We start from the raw sequence: 13,304 nt of genomic DNA, 5'->3' as shown, positions 1-13,304 counted from the left end.
TCTAAAAGCGCCAAATTTTGCACAGATGTAGCCCAGGGCATGCTCTAATGATTTAGCTAGAGCGCCTGAGCCGCCGACTTTTGGGGTCGCCACAGCGGCCAAATCAAGTTGGGCTCCCATCGACTTTCTATACAGGAGGAAAATACCCAGAAAACCTGGGTATTTAAGTAGGATGTGAGGGGTCTAACTAGGGGTTTGTCATGATGCTGAATCCATTGCAAGCATTTGTTTTGCACAAAAAACATTCCTTGGGAATGAATTCAACGCTGAGACTTTTTGTCAATCACTCACTGCCTGTATGCACTGCCTGCGGTGTATGTGCAGTGCACGTGCACCAACGTTAGAAAATGGGCACACGTGTGCGCGGCAATGTGCGCAAGGCATTTGAGGGTCCCCGGTTTTAGGCAACAGTGGTTCGCGTCCCGGTTTGAGCGGCTGAAAACATGGTCACCCTACCTCTGCAGCTTCGTTCATCTTGGTGATCATGGCGCTGACCACGTCGTCGGCGTCGCTGATGAAGGTTCCTCCGTCTCTGTGCTTCCTCCTCCTCCCGCCCTGGGCCTTCTTACGAGCCAGCATCAGGTCAAAGTCTGACATGAAGCTGAGGCTGCGCGCGCGCACACACACACACACACACACACACACACACACACACACACACACACACACACACACACACACACACACACACACACACACACACACACACACACACACACACACACACACACACACACACACACACACACACACACACACACAATGGGAGGAAGTGGGACTGAGTTACTAGGGCCCAAGGTTATTTTATGAACTCCTTTTAACCCCCACTCCCACTTGCTTTAAACATCTGCAAAAATGTAAATCTAAGGTGCCCTCCACACTACAGGCGGTTGCCGTCGGGGCTGCCGCTAGGATCAGCGGTGGCCGCGCCGCGGTGAGACACAAACACACTCGCTCAGTGAGTAAACACCGCACAGTATTTCACAAAGATGAACACAATCCATCTCTCACCGCCCGTGTACGCATGCACAAACGAGCACGCTCGGAGGATTTCACGGGACCGCACCCACTCGCCTCGTCACCCCAAAACTTCGCTGCACAGCCGAAAAAGCCGCCCGCCTCCCATTGAAAATGAATTGCTAGGAGGCGGTGACCGCGCCTAGTGTGGAGGGCACCTACCACTTTTTGTGGTCACATGTTCAGATACTGGATTCTGATTGGCTTAAAACAGTGGTAAATCAGTCAACAACCTTGAGTTGGCTCATTGACCCCGCCCACTGTTGTGTTGCAGTTGTATAACTAAATAACCTTGCAAGTTTCAACTGTGTTTTCTTTCATTTATATGGTACAAGTGGTAGAAAAGCAATGGCACACGGCTTCGCCTCGTGCCACAACCCTGAAACAGTGGTAAATCAGCCAACAACCCACTCCCTCTCATGGTAAATGGCTTACTTCTACGCTGTTCAGTATGCTGCGTGCAGCGAGAGAGAGCGGGAGGATTACAGGTAGAGAGAGATAGAGAACAAGAGAGCTAAGGGGAGAAGGGGAGAAGAGATGAGAGGTAGAGAGGATGATGAGCTGGTCCAGGGTCAGTGTGGAGATACCTACTCTTCAGCACCCCCTAGTGTGCAGATACCTACTCTTTAGCACCTCTCACGCCTTCATCAGAGTCAGAGTCTTCCTCTGGGGCGGCAGCCTCCTCCTCCTTCTTCTGCTCTCCCTCCAGCTCCTCCTGGTTGAAGCCCTGCACACAGAACAACCACATTAAGGTGCCAGCTACACAGAGCTGGATATTTCTGAAGCTAGACATTTGCTAGACATTTTTTTGTGCGGTTGGGGCTTGCAGCCACATGAAGCTGGATATTTTGGGTATTGAAAACATATCCGATTCACTGGATCCGTGTAGACATGGTACCCGGATATCTCTTAAGACTTTACTGTGTGTGTGCTTGTCCCCCTAGTGGAGGTCTGGGGACTCAGATTATTTTAGACCTAGATATCTTTGTCGTGTGGACCTAGATATTTTTCTATGTGGATATCTGAAAAAACTGAATATATGAAAAATTCAGCTCCGTGTAACCTGTGCCTTAGATTCACATGGACACTGGGGTATTAACGAAAAGGTTGACAAGTCGACTTCATTACACAAGTCGACTCCCACCAAAGAAAGTCGAAGAAAATAGCAGATCTACATGCTCACAATATATATCTGACAATTTGGCCAATGTTTAATTTGTCATTTTAGAGGTGTTAAAAAAGTCCTTCAATAATTGAAGTGCACTTTAGAAATGTGCAGATACCCTCTATACACTTACAACTTTATGTTGGTTTGTTTACAGTTGAGTGAGAAAACAATGTTGCACATTAAGTTAATAATCTGGGGACCCCCCAAAATAATTGGGGGGTTGTGTGTGATGTGATGACATCATCAAACGATAAAGTCGACTTCAACTCAACTTTTTACTGAGTCGAGTCGACTTGCAAAAATCACAAATCGTTAATGCCCTAATGGACACTACAATTTAGGCATTTAGCAGAGACGCTTCTCTTTCCTGACTGGTTGAAAATGTTATTCTCTGCGTTTTCTAATGAGATGGAAAAACGGGTTACAGTAAGGAACACTATTTAACACTTATTTGTACTTTTTTTCAATTACAGCACCTTTAAGCCCTTTTTTTACTACTTTATACTTGCTGCTATGTTCTCAGTTTGAGTTGAGAGGAAAGTATTGCTATGAAACTCCTTCTAAAAGAAGAGATTGTGTGTATATACTTACTGTAAACTCCTCTTCCTCGTCACCAGACTCTCCAAAGATGTCTGCGATCATTTTCCTGTTGAGAAAACAACCAACAACTCAATAGAGAACAGTCATAATAACTAAATAATACAGTAATAATTAGAGCCCGACTGATAGATCAGTCTAGCCGATATGATTAAGTAAGCCAATATATCAGCCATTAACCTTTTGATGACATTGATATCGGCAATTAAGTAGCCCTATATATAGTAGTCCTATAAATATAATACAAAGAAAATACATTGATTAGATTTGTGCCCAAGCTGCCAGACTGCTATTTTGCACTTGACAAAATATCAGTCAAAACATTGATAATCGTGCGGCTAGGACTCTTGGCATTGGTCGGACCCAGTCATAAAATCTAAACAACATTTCATTATAGCCTATACTATGTTCGCATTGTTAAAATGTTGAATAATCTTGATTGATAAAATACATTGCCAAATGATGCACAACACATGGTTTGGAAGGAAAATTAGAAAGCCACTCTTTTTTCGCCACTAGGGTGCAGCCAATGCCATGACACAAGTAACCCTGTTGGTTAAATCAGTGGTTTTCAAATATTTTCATGTCAAGGAACCCCAATTTGATACATATCAGGGGGTCACCTTGTGACGCGTTGTGAGAGTTATGCATGTCCAGAATGGGGACACCAGGTTGAAAAGAGGTTTAAAAAGTAGGACGTATCGGCTGCATTACTGCAGTTACCAATGTCATCCAAAAGCTCAAATAATAGACAATATATCAGATAAACACAGGAAAAACAGCAACAAAGCAACTAACAAACAGTAATGACATCAGTAAGGGGCCTTTTCCACCGGCAAAGAACCGGTTCCAGAACCAGTGCCGGTTCAACTTTCTTGGAACCTTGGTTTCTTCTTGCGAAGCGGCTTGCATTTCCACCAGATTGAACCAGAGATACCAAGGATTTTGTGGTTCCCATTCGGAACCAACTTTTACGGTTCAGAACCAACTCCGGTTCTCGGTGGAAAAGCTCATAGGCGGGAGAAAGAACCAGAACCGGTTCTTTGCCGGTGGAAAAGGCCCCTAACACTACTAGTACTCACTCCTCTCCATCCTCTCCTCCGTCCTCACTGTCGCTGCCTAACCGTAATGACATCAGTAACACTACTAGTACTCACTCCTCTCCATCCTCTCCTCCGTCCTCACTGTCGCTGCCTAACCGTAATGACATCAGTAACACTACTAGTACTCACTCCTCTCCATCCTCTCCTCCGTCCTCACTGTCGCTGCCTAACAGTAATGACATCAGTAACACTACTAGTACTCACTCCTCTCCATCCTCTCCTCCGTCCTCACTGTCGCTGCCTAACCGTAATGACATCAGTAACACTACTAGTACTCACTCCTCTCCATCCTCTCCTCCGTCCTCACTGTCGCTGCCTAACAGTAATGACATCAGTAACACTACTAGTACTCACTCCTCTCCATCCTCTCCTCCGTCCTCACTGTCGCTGCCTAACAGTAATGACATCAGTAACACTACTAGTACTCACTCCTCTCCATCCTCTCCTCCGTCCTCACTGTCGCTGCCTAACAGTAATGACATCAGTAACACTACTAGTACTCACTCCTCTCCATCCTCTCCTCCGTCCTCACTGTCGCTGCCTAACCGTAATGACATCAGTAACACTACTAGTACTCACTCCTCTCCATCCTCTCCTCCGTCCTCACTGTCGCTGCCTAACAGTAATGACATCAGTAACACTACTAGTACTCACTCCTCTCCATCCTCTCCTCCGTCCTCACTGTCGCTGCCTAACCGTAATGACATCAGTAACACTACTAGTACTCACTCCTCTCCATCCTCTCCTCAGTCCTCACTGTCGCTGCCTAACAGTAATGACATCAGTAACACTACTAGTACTCACTCCTCTCCGTCCTCTCCTCCGTCCTCACTGTCGCTGCCGAACAGTAATGACGTCAGTAACACTAACTAGTACTCACTCCTCTCCGTCCTCTCCTCCATCCTCACTGTCGCTGCCTAACAGTAATGACATCAGTAACACTACTAGTACTCACTCCTCTCCGTCCTCTCCTCCGTCCTCACTGTCGCTGCCTAACAGTAATGACGTCAGTAACACTAACTAGTACTCACTCCTCTCCGTCCTCCCCTCCGTCCTCACTGTCGCTGCCGAACAGTAATGACGTCAGTAACACTACTAGTACTCACTCCTCTCCATCCTCTCCTCAGTCCTCACTGTCGCTGCCTAACAGTAATGACATCAGTAACACTACTAGTACTCACTCCTCTCCATCCTCTCCTCCGTCCTCACTGTCGCTGCCTAACAGTAATGACATCAGTAACACTAACTAGTACTCACTCCTCTCCGTCCTCCCCTCCGTCCTCACTGTCGCTGCCTAACAGTAATGACATCAGTAACACTACTAGTACTCACTCCTCTCCGTCCTCTCCTCCGTCCTCACTGTCGCTGCCTAACAGTAATGACGTCAGTAACACTAACTAGTACTCACTCCTCTCCGTCCTCCCCTCCGTCCTCACTGTCGCTGCCGAACAGTAATGACGTCAGTAACACTACTAGTACTCACTCCTCTCCATCCTCTCCTCAGTCCTCACTGTCGCTGCCTAACAGTAATGACATCAGTAACACTACTAGTACTCACTCCTCTCCATCCTCTCCTCCGTCCTCACTGTCGCTGCCTAACAGTAATGACATCAGTAACACTACTAGTACTCACTCCTCTCCATCCTCTCCTCCGTCCTCACTGTCGCTGCCTAACAGTAATGACATCAGTAACACTACTAGTACTCACTCCTCTCCATCCTCTCCTCTGTCCTCACTGTCGCTGCCTAACAGTAATGACATCAGTAACACTACTAGTACTCACTCCTCTCCATCCTCTCCTCCGTCCTCACTGTCGCTGCCTAACAGTAATGACATCAGTAACACTACTAGTACTCACTCCTCTCCATCCTCTCCTCCGTCCTCACTGTCGCTGCCTAACCGTAATGACATCAGTAACACTACTAGTACTCACTCCTCTCCATCCTCTCCTCAGTCCTCACTGTCGCTGCCTAACAGTAATGACATCGGTAACACTACTAGTACTCACTCCTCTCCATCCTCTCCTCTGTCCTCACTGTCGCTGCCTAACAGTAATGACATCAGTAACACTACTAGTACTCACTCCTCTCCATCCTCTCCTCTGTCCTCACTGTCGCTGCCTAACAGTAATGACATCAGTAACACTACTAGTACTCACTCCTCTCCATCCTCTCCTCCGTCCTCACTGTCGCTGCCTAACAGTAATGACATCAGTAACACTACTAGTACTCACTCCTCTCCATCCTCTCCTCCGTCCTCACTGTCGCTGCCTAACCGTAATGACATCAGTAACACTACTAGTACTCACTCCTCTCCATCCTCTCCTCTGTCCTCACTGTCGCTGCCTAACCGTAATGACATCAGTAACACTACTAGTACTCACTCCTCTCCATCCTCTCCTCAGTCCTCACTGTCGCTGCCTAACAGTAATGACATCGGTAACACTACTAGTACTCACTCCTCTCCATCCTCTCCTCTGTCCTCACTGTCGCTGCCTAACAGTAATGACATCAGTAACACTACTAGTACTCACTCCTCTCCATCCTCTCCTCTGTCCTCACTGTCGCTGCCTAACAGTAATGACATCAGTAACACTACTAGTACTCACTCCTCTCCATCCTCTCCTCTGTCCTCACTGTCGCTGCCTAACAGTAATGACATCAGTAACACTACTAGTACTCACTCCTCTCCATCCTCTCCTCCGTCCTCACTGTCGCTGCCTAACAGTAATGACATCAGTAACACTACTAGTACTCACTCCTCTCCATCCTCTCCTCCGTCCTCACTGTCGCTGCCTAACAGTAATGACATCAGTAACACTACTAGTACTCACTCCTCTCCGTCCTCTCCTCTGTCCTCACTGTCGCTGCCTAACCGTAATGACATCAGTAACACTACTAGTACTCACTCCTCTCCATCCTCTCCTCTGTCCTCACTGTCGCTGCCTAACCGTAATGACATCAGTAACACTACTAGTACTCACTCCTCTCCATCCTCTCCTCCGTCCTCACTGTCGCTGCCTAACAGTAATGACATCAGTAACACTACTAGTACTCACTCCTCTCCGTCCTCACTGTCGCTGCCTAACAGTAATGACATCAGTAACACTACTAGTACTCACTCCTCTCCATCCTCTCCTCTGTCCTCACTGTCGCTGCCTAACAGTAATGACATCAGTAACACTACTAGTACTCACTCCTCTCCGTCCTCTCCTCCGTCCTCACTGTCGCTGCCGAACAGCGTCTTCTCGTCCTTGTTCTCGCCGGCGTTCCTCCTGGCCTGGTCCTCCTCGTCCTCGCTGTCAGAGCCCAGCTCCCGCAGCTTGGCGGCCATGCTCTTGTCAGGGCCGCCGTCCGAGCCTCCGTCACTGTCTGACATCGCTCGGATCCGCTTCATCGCTGAACACACGGGCAGACAATACAGTATTCATATATCGTTTTCACGTCAAGTTAACATCCTACTTGATCATAGTACCACAGCGTCACACAAGGGCATCAAAAGTGGCAGATCGACAAGCTCGAATCAAGCTCGTCGATCTGCTACTTTTAGAATTTGAATCCTGAAAAGTATGTTTTGGACATATGAGGTTTTCACCTGACAGAGACGATACATTATCTTTTTACATTTTGCCACCATACTGATGGTGTTGCTTTGACTGTGGCGTTCATACTACAGCATCACACACAAAAGTATCGATAGTAGCAGATCCGCAAACTCGCTTTGAGCTTGTTGATCTGCTACTTTTGCCATTTTTGAGTTAGAAACTGTTTTGGAAGATATTCTTTATGAAGCTACACGGGCCGTGGTTTGCTGTGATTTTAGATGGCTTAGAGCAGACCTGGGCATTGTGAGGCCCGGGGGCCGGATGGCGGCCCTTTGGGTCACCCTGACCGGCGCTTGTGGGGTTAAACACATTTTATAATTTTACCTCTGGAGTTAAGCTGCATTTTTTTTTTTTTTACGTTTTTTATTCACGTACATATGGACGCAATGTGTACATCAGCATGTGTGCGTGATCATTGGATCGTCTCAATAACAAGCAGGTGGTCAGACTGGTCACAAGTCAAGACGTCCTGCCTTACCTTACCCATCAAAAATGGCTAAAGTGGTTAAAAAAATCACACTCGTGTGAACTGAGCGGTGGTGTGTGTGTGTGTGTGTGTGTGTGTGTGTGTGTGTGTGTGTGTGTGTGCAACAGCACCCCTCCCTTAACATGTGTGGTCAGAAAAGGTTACTGCAGGCTACAGACAGACAGACAGACAGACAGACACGGAGACACGGAGACAGACAGACAGACAGACAGACAGACCCACACACACGGCCACGTATAGCAGCGTTGTGACCACCGCTCAAAAAGAAAAGTCGATGCCGAATGCCGGGTTTTTCAAAACAAAAAAAAAATGTATTTCTTTAGTCTGAGGTAAAGCTGTGTGTTTAGTTTGTGGGGAGCACATCTTGCTGGGAGCACTGCCTTTTGGCCCGGCCCTCCACAATATTTTCTGTTGTTCATGTGGCCCCATGGAAAAGATTATTGCCCACCCCTGGCTTAGAGGGCTGTCTCATGTACACTACATCTCGTGTGGCTTATTATCTGATTTTAAAAAACTTCTTTTAAATCCTTAACTAAGTTTTCTGAAAATCTTCTAATAATAAATAAAAATCTGGTTATATAATTTACATAGTAACATCTAAAATAACACAGAAGCTTTACCGGTTTTAAAGTTGTAAGAACTTAATAACTCACTCGTTGATGAAACCAAAAACACTTCCTGGTTCTTAGAGGCGGTCTTACCTGGTTTGTCAGCCTTGTCCTCATCATCCTCCTCCTCGCTGTCTGACAGAACAGCCTTCTTCCTCTTTACTGGACAGACAGACAGACACAACAATCCATGTTCAGAACATGTTAGTTTAGGTCAGGGGTTCCCAAACCTTTTTGTCTCAGGGCACCGCATAAATATTTTTTGAATCCGATTCCGAGGCACCCCATACAAGGTCTCTGCCCGACAGTGACGATATTTTAGTGATTATGTTGCGAGGAAAACGTTGAGATAATAGCCATTTTGGTTAGAACTGACTGAAAATAACTTTGTACTTCATGTTTAAAATTATACCAAATAATATTTTTTCAAGTGTCCAAATAAATTCCAAATATTATCAAATGATCTCGAGGCACCCCTGGACTGATGTCACGGCACCCCAGGGTGCCCCGTCACCCACTTTGAAAACCCCTGGTTTAGGTGTTAGTGTGCCACGGAGAAGTGAGTGATTAACTGGACTGTAATTGTAAAGCTGTGAACAACACAGAACTGTCAGACATGTCACTGTGACCCCAGAGAACTTTACTGTTGTTAACGACAAACTAAACAGGAATATTAACTAGGGATGGGCAATTAATCGCTCATCACATCAGCCGATGTTGGCCTTCAAATTCTATATCGGTATCGAATCATTATCAAGATAATAGATTGTTTTCTGCAATAGTTTACAGTAATGTTATTTAAAATGTAAAAGCCTGAAAAAGCCATTTGTGATGATGAAGGCTGCAGATTCTATCAGTGTTTTCTGGGGAAGCTTTCAAAAGGGTCAAAATGTTGGAACATTTGTAAATAAAAATACATTAAATCTGTTTATGTCGAGTAATGGAGCATTGTTTTGGAACAAATTCAGCCTTTTTCAGAAAGGAATGGAATTATTATATATTTTTTTAATACATAATGAAATCATATCGTCATCGGTTATAGGCCATAACAGCAATTAATTATATGGGATATCGATATCGGCCGGCCATTTCATATGGCCCATCCATAACATTATGCTCATGTTGTCAATTCACAGTAATCAACCATTTTAAAGGACAGCAATACGGTTGTGCTCAAAATTATTCAACCCCCCTCCCTCTGCAAATCTGGTGTATTGGACTAAATTGATGACTGAATGAAACACATAAACCATACAAGAACAATGTAAATAGCTCAACAAAAGTAAAATTTGTTTTTTTTCCAAATTCAATGCTAAATGCCACTTTAGCCACTTTCACTTTTAAACTAATTATTAATTACACCTGAAAACATCTGTAATCAACTGCAATCAATTAACCAAGGGCTTAAATAGTTGCATCAGATGTGCAATCTGGCCTGACTAGAAGTGTGTTGACTTGTTGACTGTGATTAGAGCAGTTAGAAACATGGCTAAGTTTAAGGAATGGTCAGAAAAGTTCAGAGAAAAGATTGCTTTTTACAAAAAAAGGAAAAGGATATAAAACAATTGCAAAGACACAGAATGTTCCTAAAAGTACAGTTCTGAGCAGAGTTGACAAGTTCTAAGTCAAAGGAACAGTGGTTACACTAATGAACACATTTGTCAGAGGGGGTTGAATCATTTCGAGCACAACTGTTAGCTTAGTGGTTAAAAGAGGCTGTTTGTTTATCAGAAGGTCACTAGTTCGCCTGCCGGCCTGCCCTCGTCTGCTCATCCTCGAGCAAAATAAATAAGTACAAAATAAATGTATAAACTTTAAATCAAAATCAATGAAACAAAACACCTATAACCATCGCTTTTCTTTCATAACCAAAACATCATAATCCCCACAGTCCCCATTAGTCTGGTAAAATATAATTTGTTGTGTTGTGTGCATTTGTTTGTGTACTAAAAGAGTGACTGAGACCTGTTTCACTTCCACGTCAGGGGAGAATATTTGGGATCAAGATATCTCGCCAATATTATTAAAAAGTGTCAAACATGAAACCTTCAATAATAAACAGCCCCAAACCTGGACATGTCGTGTATTGGCTTAAACTTGGTTTTTGACATTATCAAAACGAAGCGGATAAAAGTGTCAAACTTTTTTGTAGGCTTCTTTAAGACCCAACGATGGATTTTAGCCTTGGGTACCAAACTTTATTTAGTTTAGTTAGACCCCTCACATCCTACCTAAAAGCAGATTTTATTTCTGGGTATTTTCCTCCTGTATATAATGTCGATGGGAGCCCAACTTGATATGGATAATTCTATGGGTAAACATCAAAATAAAGTTTGGTACCCAAGGCTAGAATCCATCGTTAGGTCCTAAAGAAGCCTACAAAAAGGTTTGACACTTTTATCCACTTCGTTTCGATCGAAGCCAATTGAACAATTTGAACTAGGGATGGGACGATATGAAAATTTCATATCACGATTATTATGACAAGAAATCTCGATTTACAAAATCCATTATCCTGGGGCGGAACATTTGCCAAAAAATTGCAGATCTACAAGCTCACAACGTGTCGCTATTTTTTAGCAAAGACATTTGATAGAGTGCAAAAAAGACTGTATCAAGTACCTTTTACCAATTCCAGAGGGTTTAAGTGGTACCGGATATGCAGCTCGGCAAATAAAAGGTGAATTGATCCCAGTGCATGACGGAGGACGATATCACGATAAATTAAATCTCCACCATACGATTATTTAGAGTGTTTTTTTTTTTTTTTTATCACGATAAACCATAACATCGCGTATCGCCCCCATCACTAATTTGAACGAGTACCTGGTTTATCTTCATCCTCATCGTCGTCACTCATTCCTTTCTTCTTCTCCTCCTCCTGCTCAGCATCGCTGCCAGCCTTCGTCCTTCCTCCTCCCTCTTCCTCATCCTCGCTGTCAGACTGCATCACAGCCTTCCACTTCCCTCCTCGTTTCTTCCCTGGCCCCGCCGCCGCCGCCTCCGAGTCAGAGTCAGAGTGAGTCTTTGCATCGTCCTTCTTTGCTTTCTCCGTGTCAGAGTCACTGTCCGACATTCTCCTCTTCCTCCTCGTCGTCGCCGTCCCCTCTTCTTCGTCCTTCTCAGAGTCGCTGTCGTCTGCGGCGACGGCTGTCGTCTTCTTCTTGCTCTCCCCGACGGCGGCCTCATCCTCCTCCTCCATGTCTGAGGAGCTCTTGCTCCTCGGTCTGACAGGAGGAGGAGGAGCTTCCTCCTCGTCGTCTGAAGCGCTGGCGGCGGCGCCTCCTCCTGTGTGTTTCTCTGGGGACGGGGAGGCGCTGGCGGTGTGTTTGACCGCCGGTGACGATGGTGACTCCTCCTGCTCAGAGTCAGAGCGGTGGCTTGTTTGGCCCCTGGGCGGGACGGGGGCGTCCTCCTCCTCTGAGTCAGAGCGGTGGCTTGTTTGGCCCCTGGGCGGGACGGGGGCGTCTTCCTCCTCTGAGTCAGAATGGTGGCTTTGGCCTGGGGGGGGGGGGGGGGGGCGATATGGAAAAAATACAATATCACCATATTTTCCAAAGCTGTATCACGATACACAAGTCTTATCACGATTCTTTTTCGTGTTGGTTTTTATGGTTATTTTTTAAGTTACTTATTTAATGCCACCCTTTCACCACTAGAGGGTGCCCAGTGTGCCATAGAAAATCCCATAGAGATATGCTGGTATATGCAGAAGCCCTGCAGCCATGACTTGCCTGAACACTTTCCTTTGTGCATGTACAGGAAGAGGATGAAGTTAGCTTGAAGTTAGCTATTGGCTACCAAGCATTTTAAAAGCCTTATTTTCGTCAACTTAGCCATGATTAAACCTTGCACACCTCATGCATGGGAAAAAAAACAGAGAAGAATGAGCTCTAAAAAATCCAATGCAATCCTGGATTGCATTGGAGTGGATTTGTGCAGTTTGTTCACAGCTTTCAAACAAAAAAATCCGATTGGAAATCCGTTCAGGCATTCTTGAGATAATAGCCATTATGTTTTACATGTTATGTAAACAAACATGGCTGCCCTGTATGTTAGATGGGGTTGTATGGGGTGGAACCAAGCCCCCAGAACGGCTTGTAAATATTGAAGCAGCCGCCCTACTGGCCAAAGCTGGAATTTCAGGCGGGGTGAAACATACATGCACGAGCATAAGAGCGCGGCGCTGGGGTCTACAATAGGGTTCAATGGACGTCGACGTCGTTCGTGACGTCATTCGTGACGTTTGGCTCCACTGCGTAGTGGAGCCATTCCCCAGAATGCACCTGGATTAGCTACATGCTAGCACGTAGCCGTTGCTTCAAAACGCCACTGAGCACTTGCATTGAAATGATAGTGGGGGCGGGGCTCGTCCGCTCTCTATTTGCCAGACCCATGAAATGGGTAGGCCTACATAAGCAAATGTCGGTCTGTCCGGGTTTTCTATATAAAGGGTATATATGATGATGACATGATGATGACATGCCTACAAAAGGCATGATGTCATAAATGATGATGACAGACAGGGGGTCTGGCACAACCAGGTTGACCTGGTCTAGTTTATATATACTCTATGGGTGGAACATGCAAAATCGCGATTGAAATCATGTTCACTAGATTTGATGGGGTCAAAAATAAAAAAATTAAAAAATAATTTTTCAAAATTTTTTTTTTTTTTTTTTAAATCCCGAATATACTCGTGATTGGCACTATGGGATGC

General features: G+C 45.2%; 1 protein-coding gene across 2 annotated transcripts in view; it reads right to left on the bottom strand.

The window, feature by feature from the left end:
* The window catches only part of iws1 (interacts with SUPT6H, CTD assembly factor 1), a 37,310-nt gene that overhangs the window by 20,285 nt on the left and 3,721 nt on the right, over window positions 1-13,304 (bottom strand). For both annotated transcript variants that reach the window (XM_080731626.1, XM_080731627.1), the window contains exons 4-9: window positions 11,411-12,085; window positions 8,678-8,746; window positions 7,082-7,283; window positions 2,777-2,831; window positions 1,641-1,744; window positions 457-607 (exon numbers count right to left, since the gene is read on the bottom strand). In XM_080731626.1, coding sequence (XP_080587752.1) covers window positions 457-607; window positions 1,641-1,744; window positions 2,777-2,831; window positions 7,082-7,283; window positions 8,678-8,746; window positions 11,411-12,085 — 1,256 coding nt within the window. The remainder of the gene's footprint in view (window positions 1-456; window positions 608-1,640; window positions 1,745-2,776; window positions 2,832-7,081; window positions 7,284-8,677; window positions 8,747-11,410; window positions 12,086-13,304) is intronic.

The sequence above is a fragment of the Nannobrachium achirus genome (assembly GCF_963921795.1).
Source record: "Nannobrachium achirus genome assembly, chromosome: 8".
Lineage (NCBI taxonomy): Eukaryota > Metazoa > Chordata > Actinopteri > Myctophiformes > Myctophidae > Nannobrachium > Nannobrachium achirus.
The sequence above is the reverse complement of the archived record's forward strand: the minus strand, read 5'-3'. Positions and strand labels throughout refer to the sequence as shown.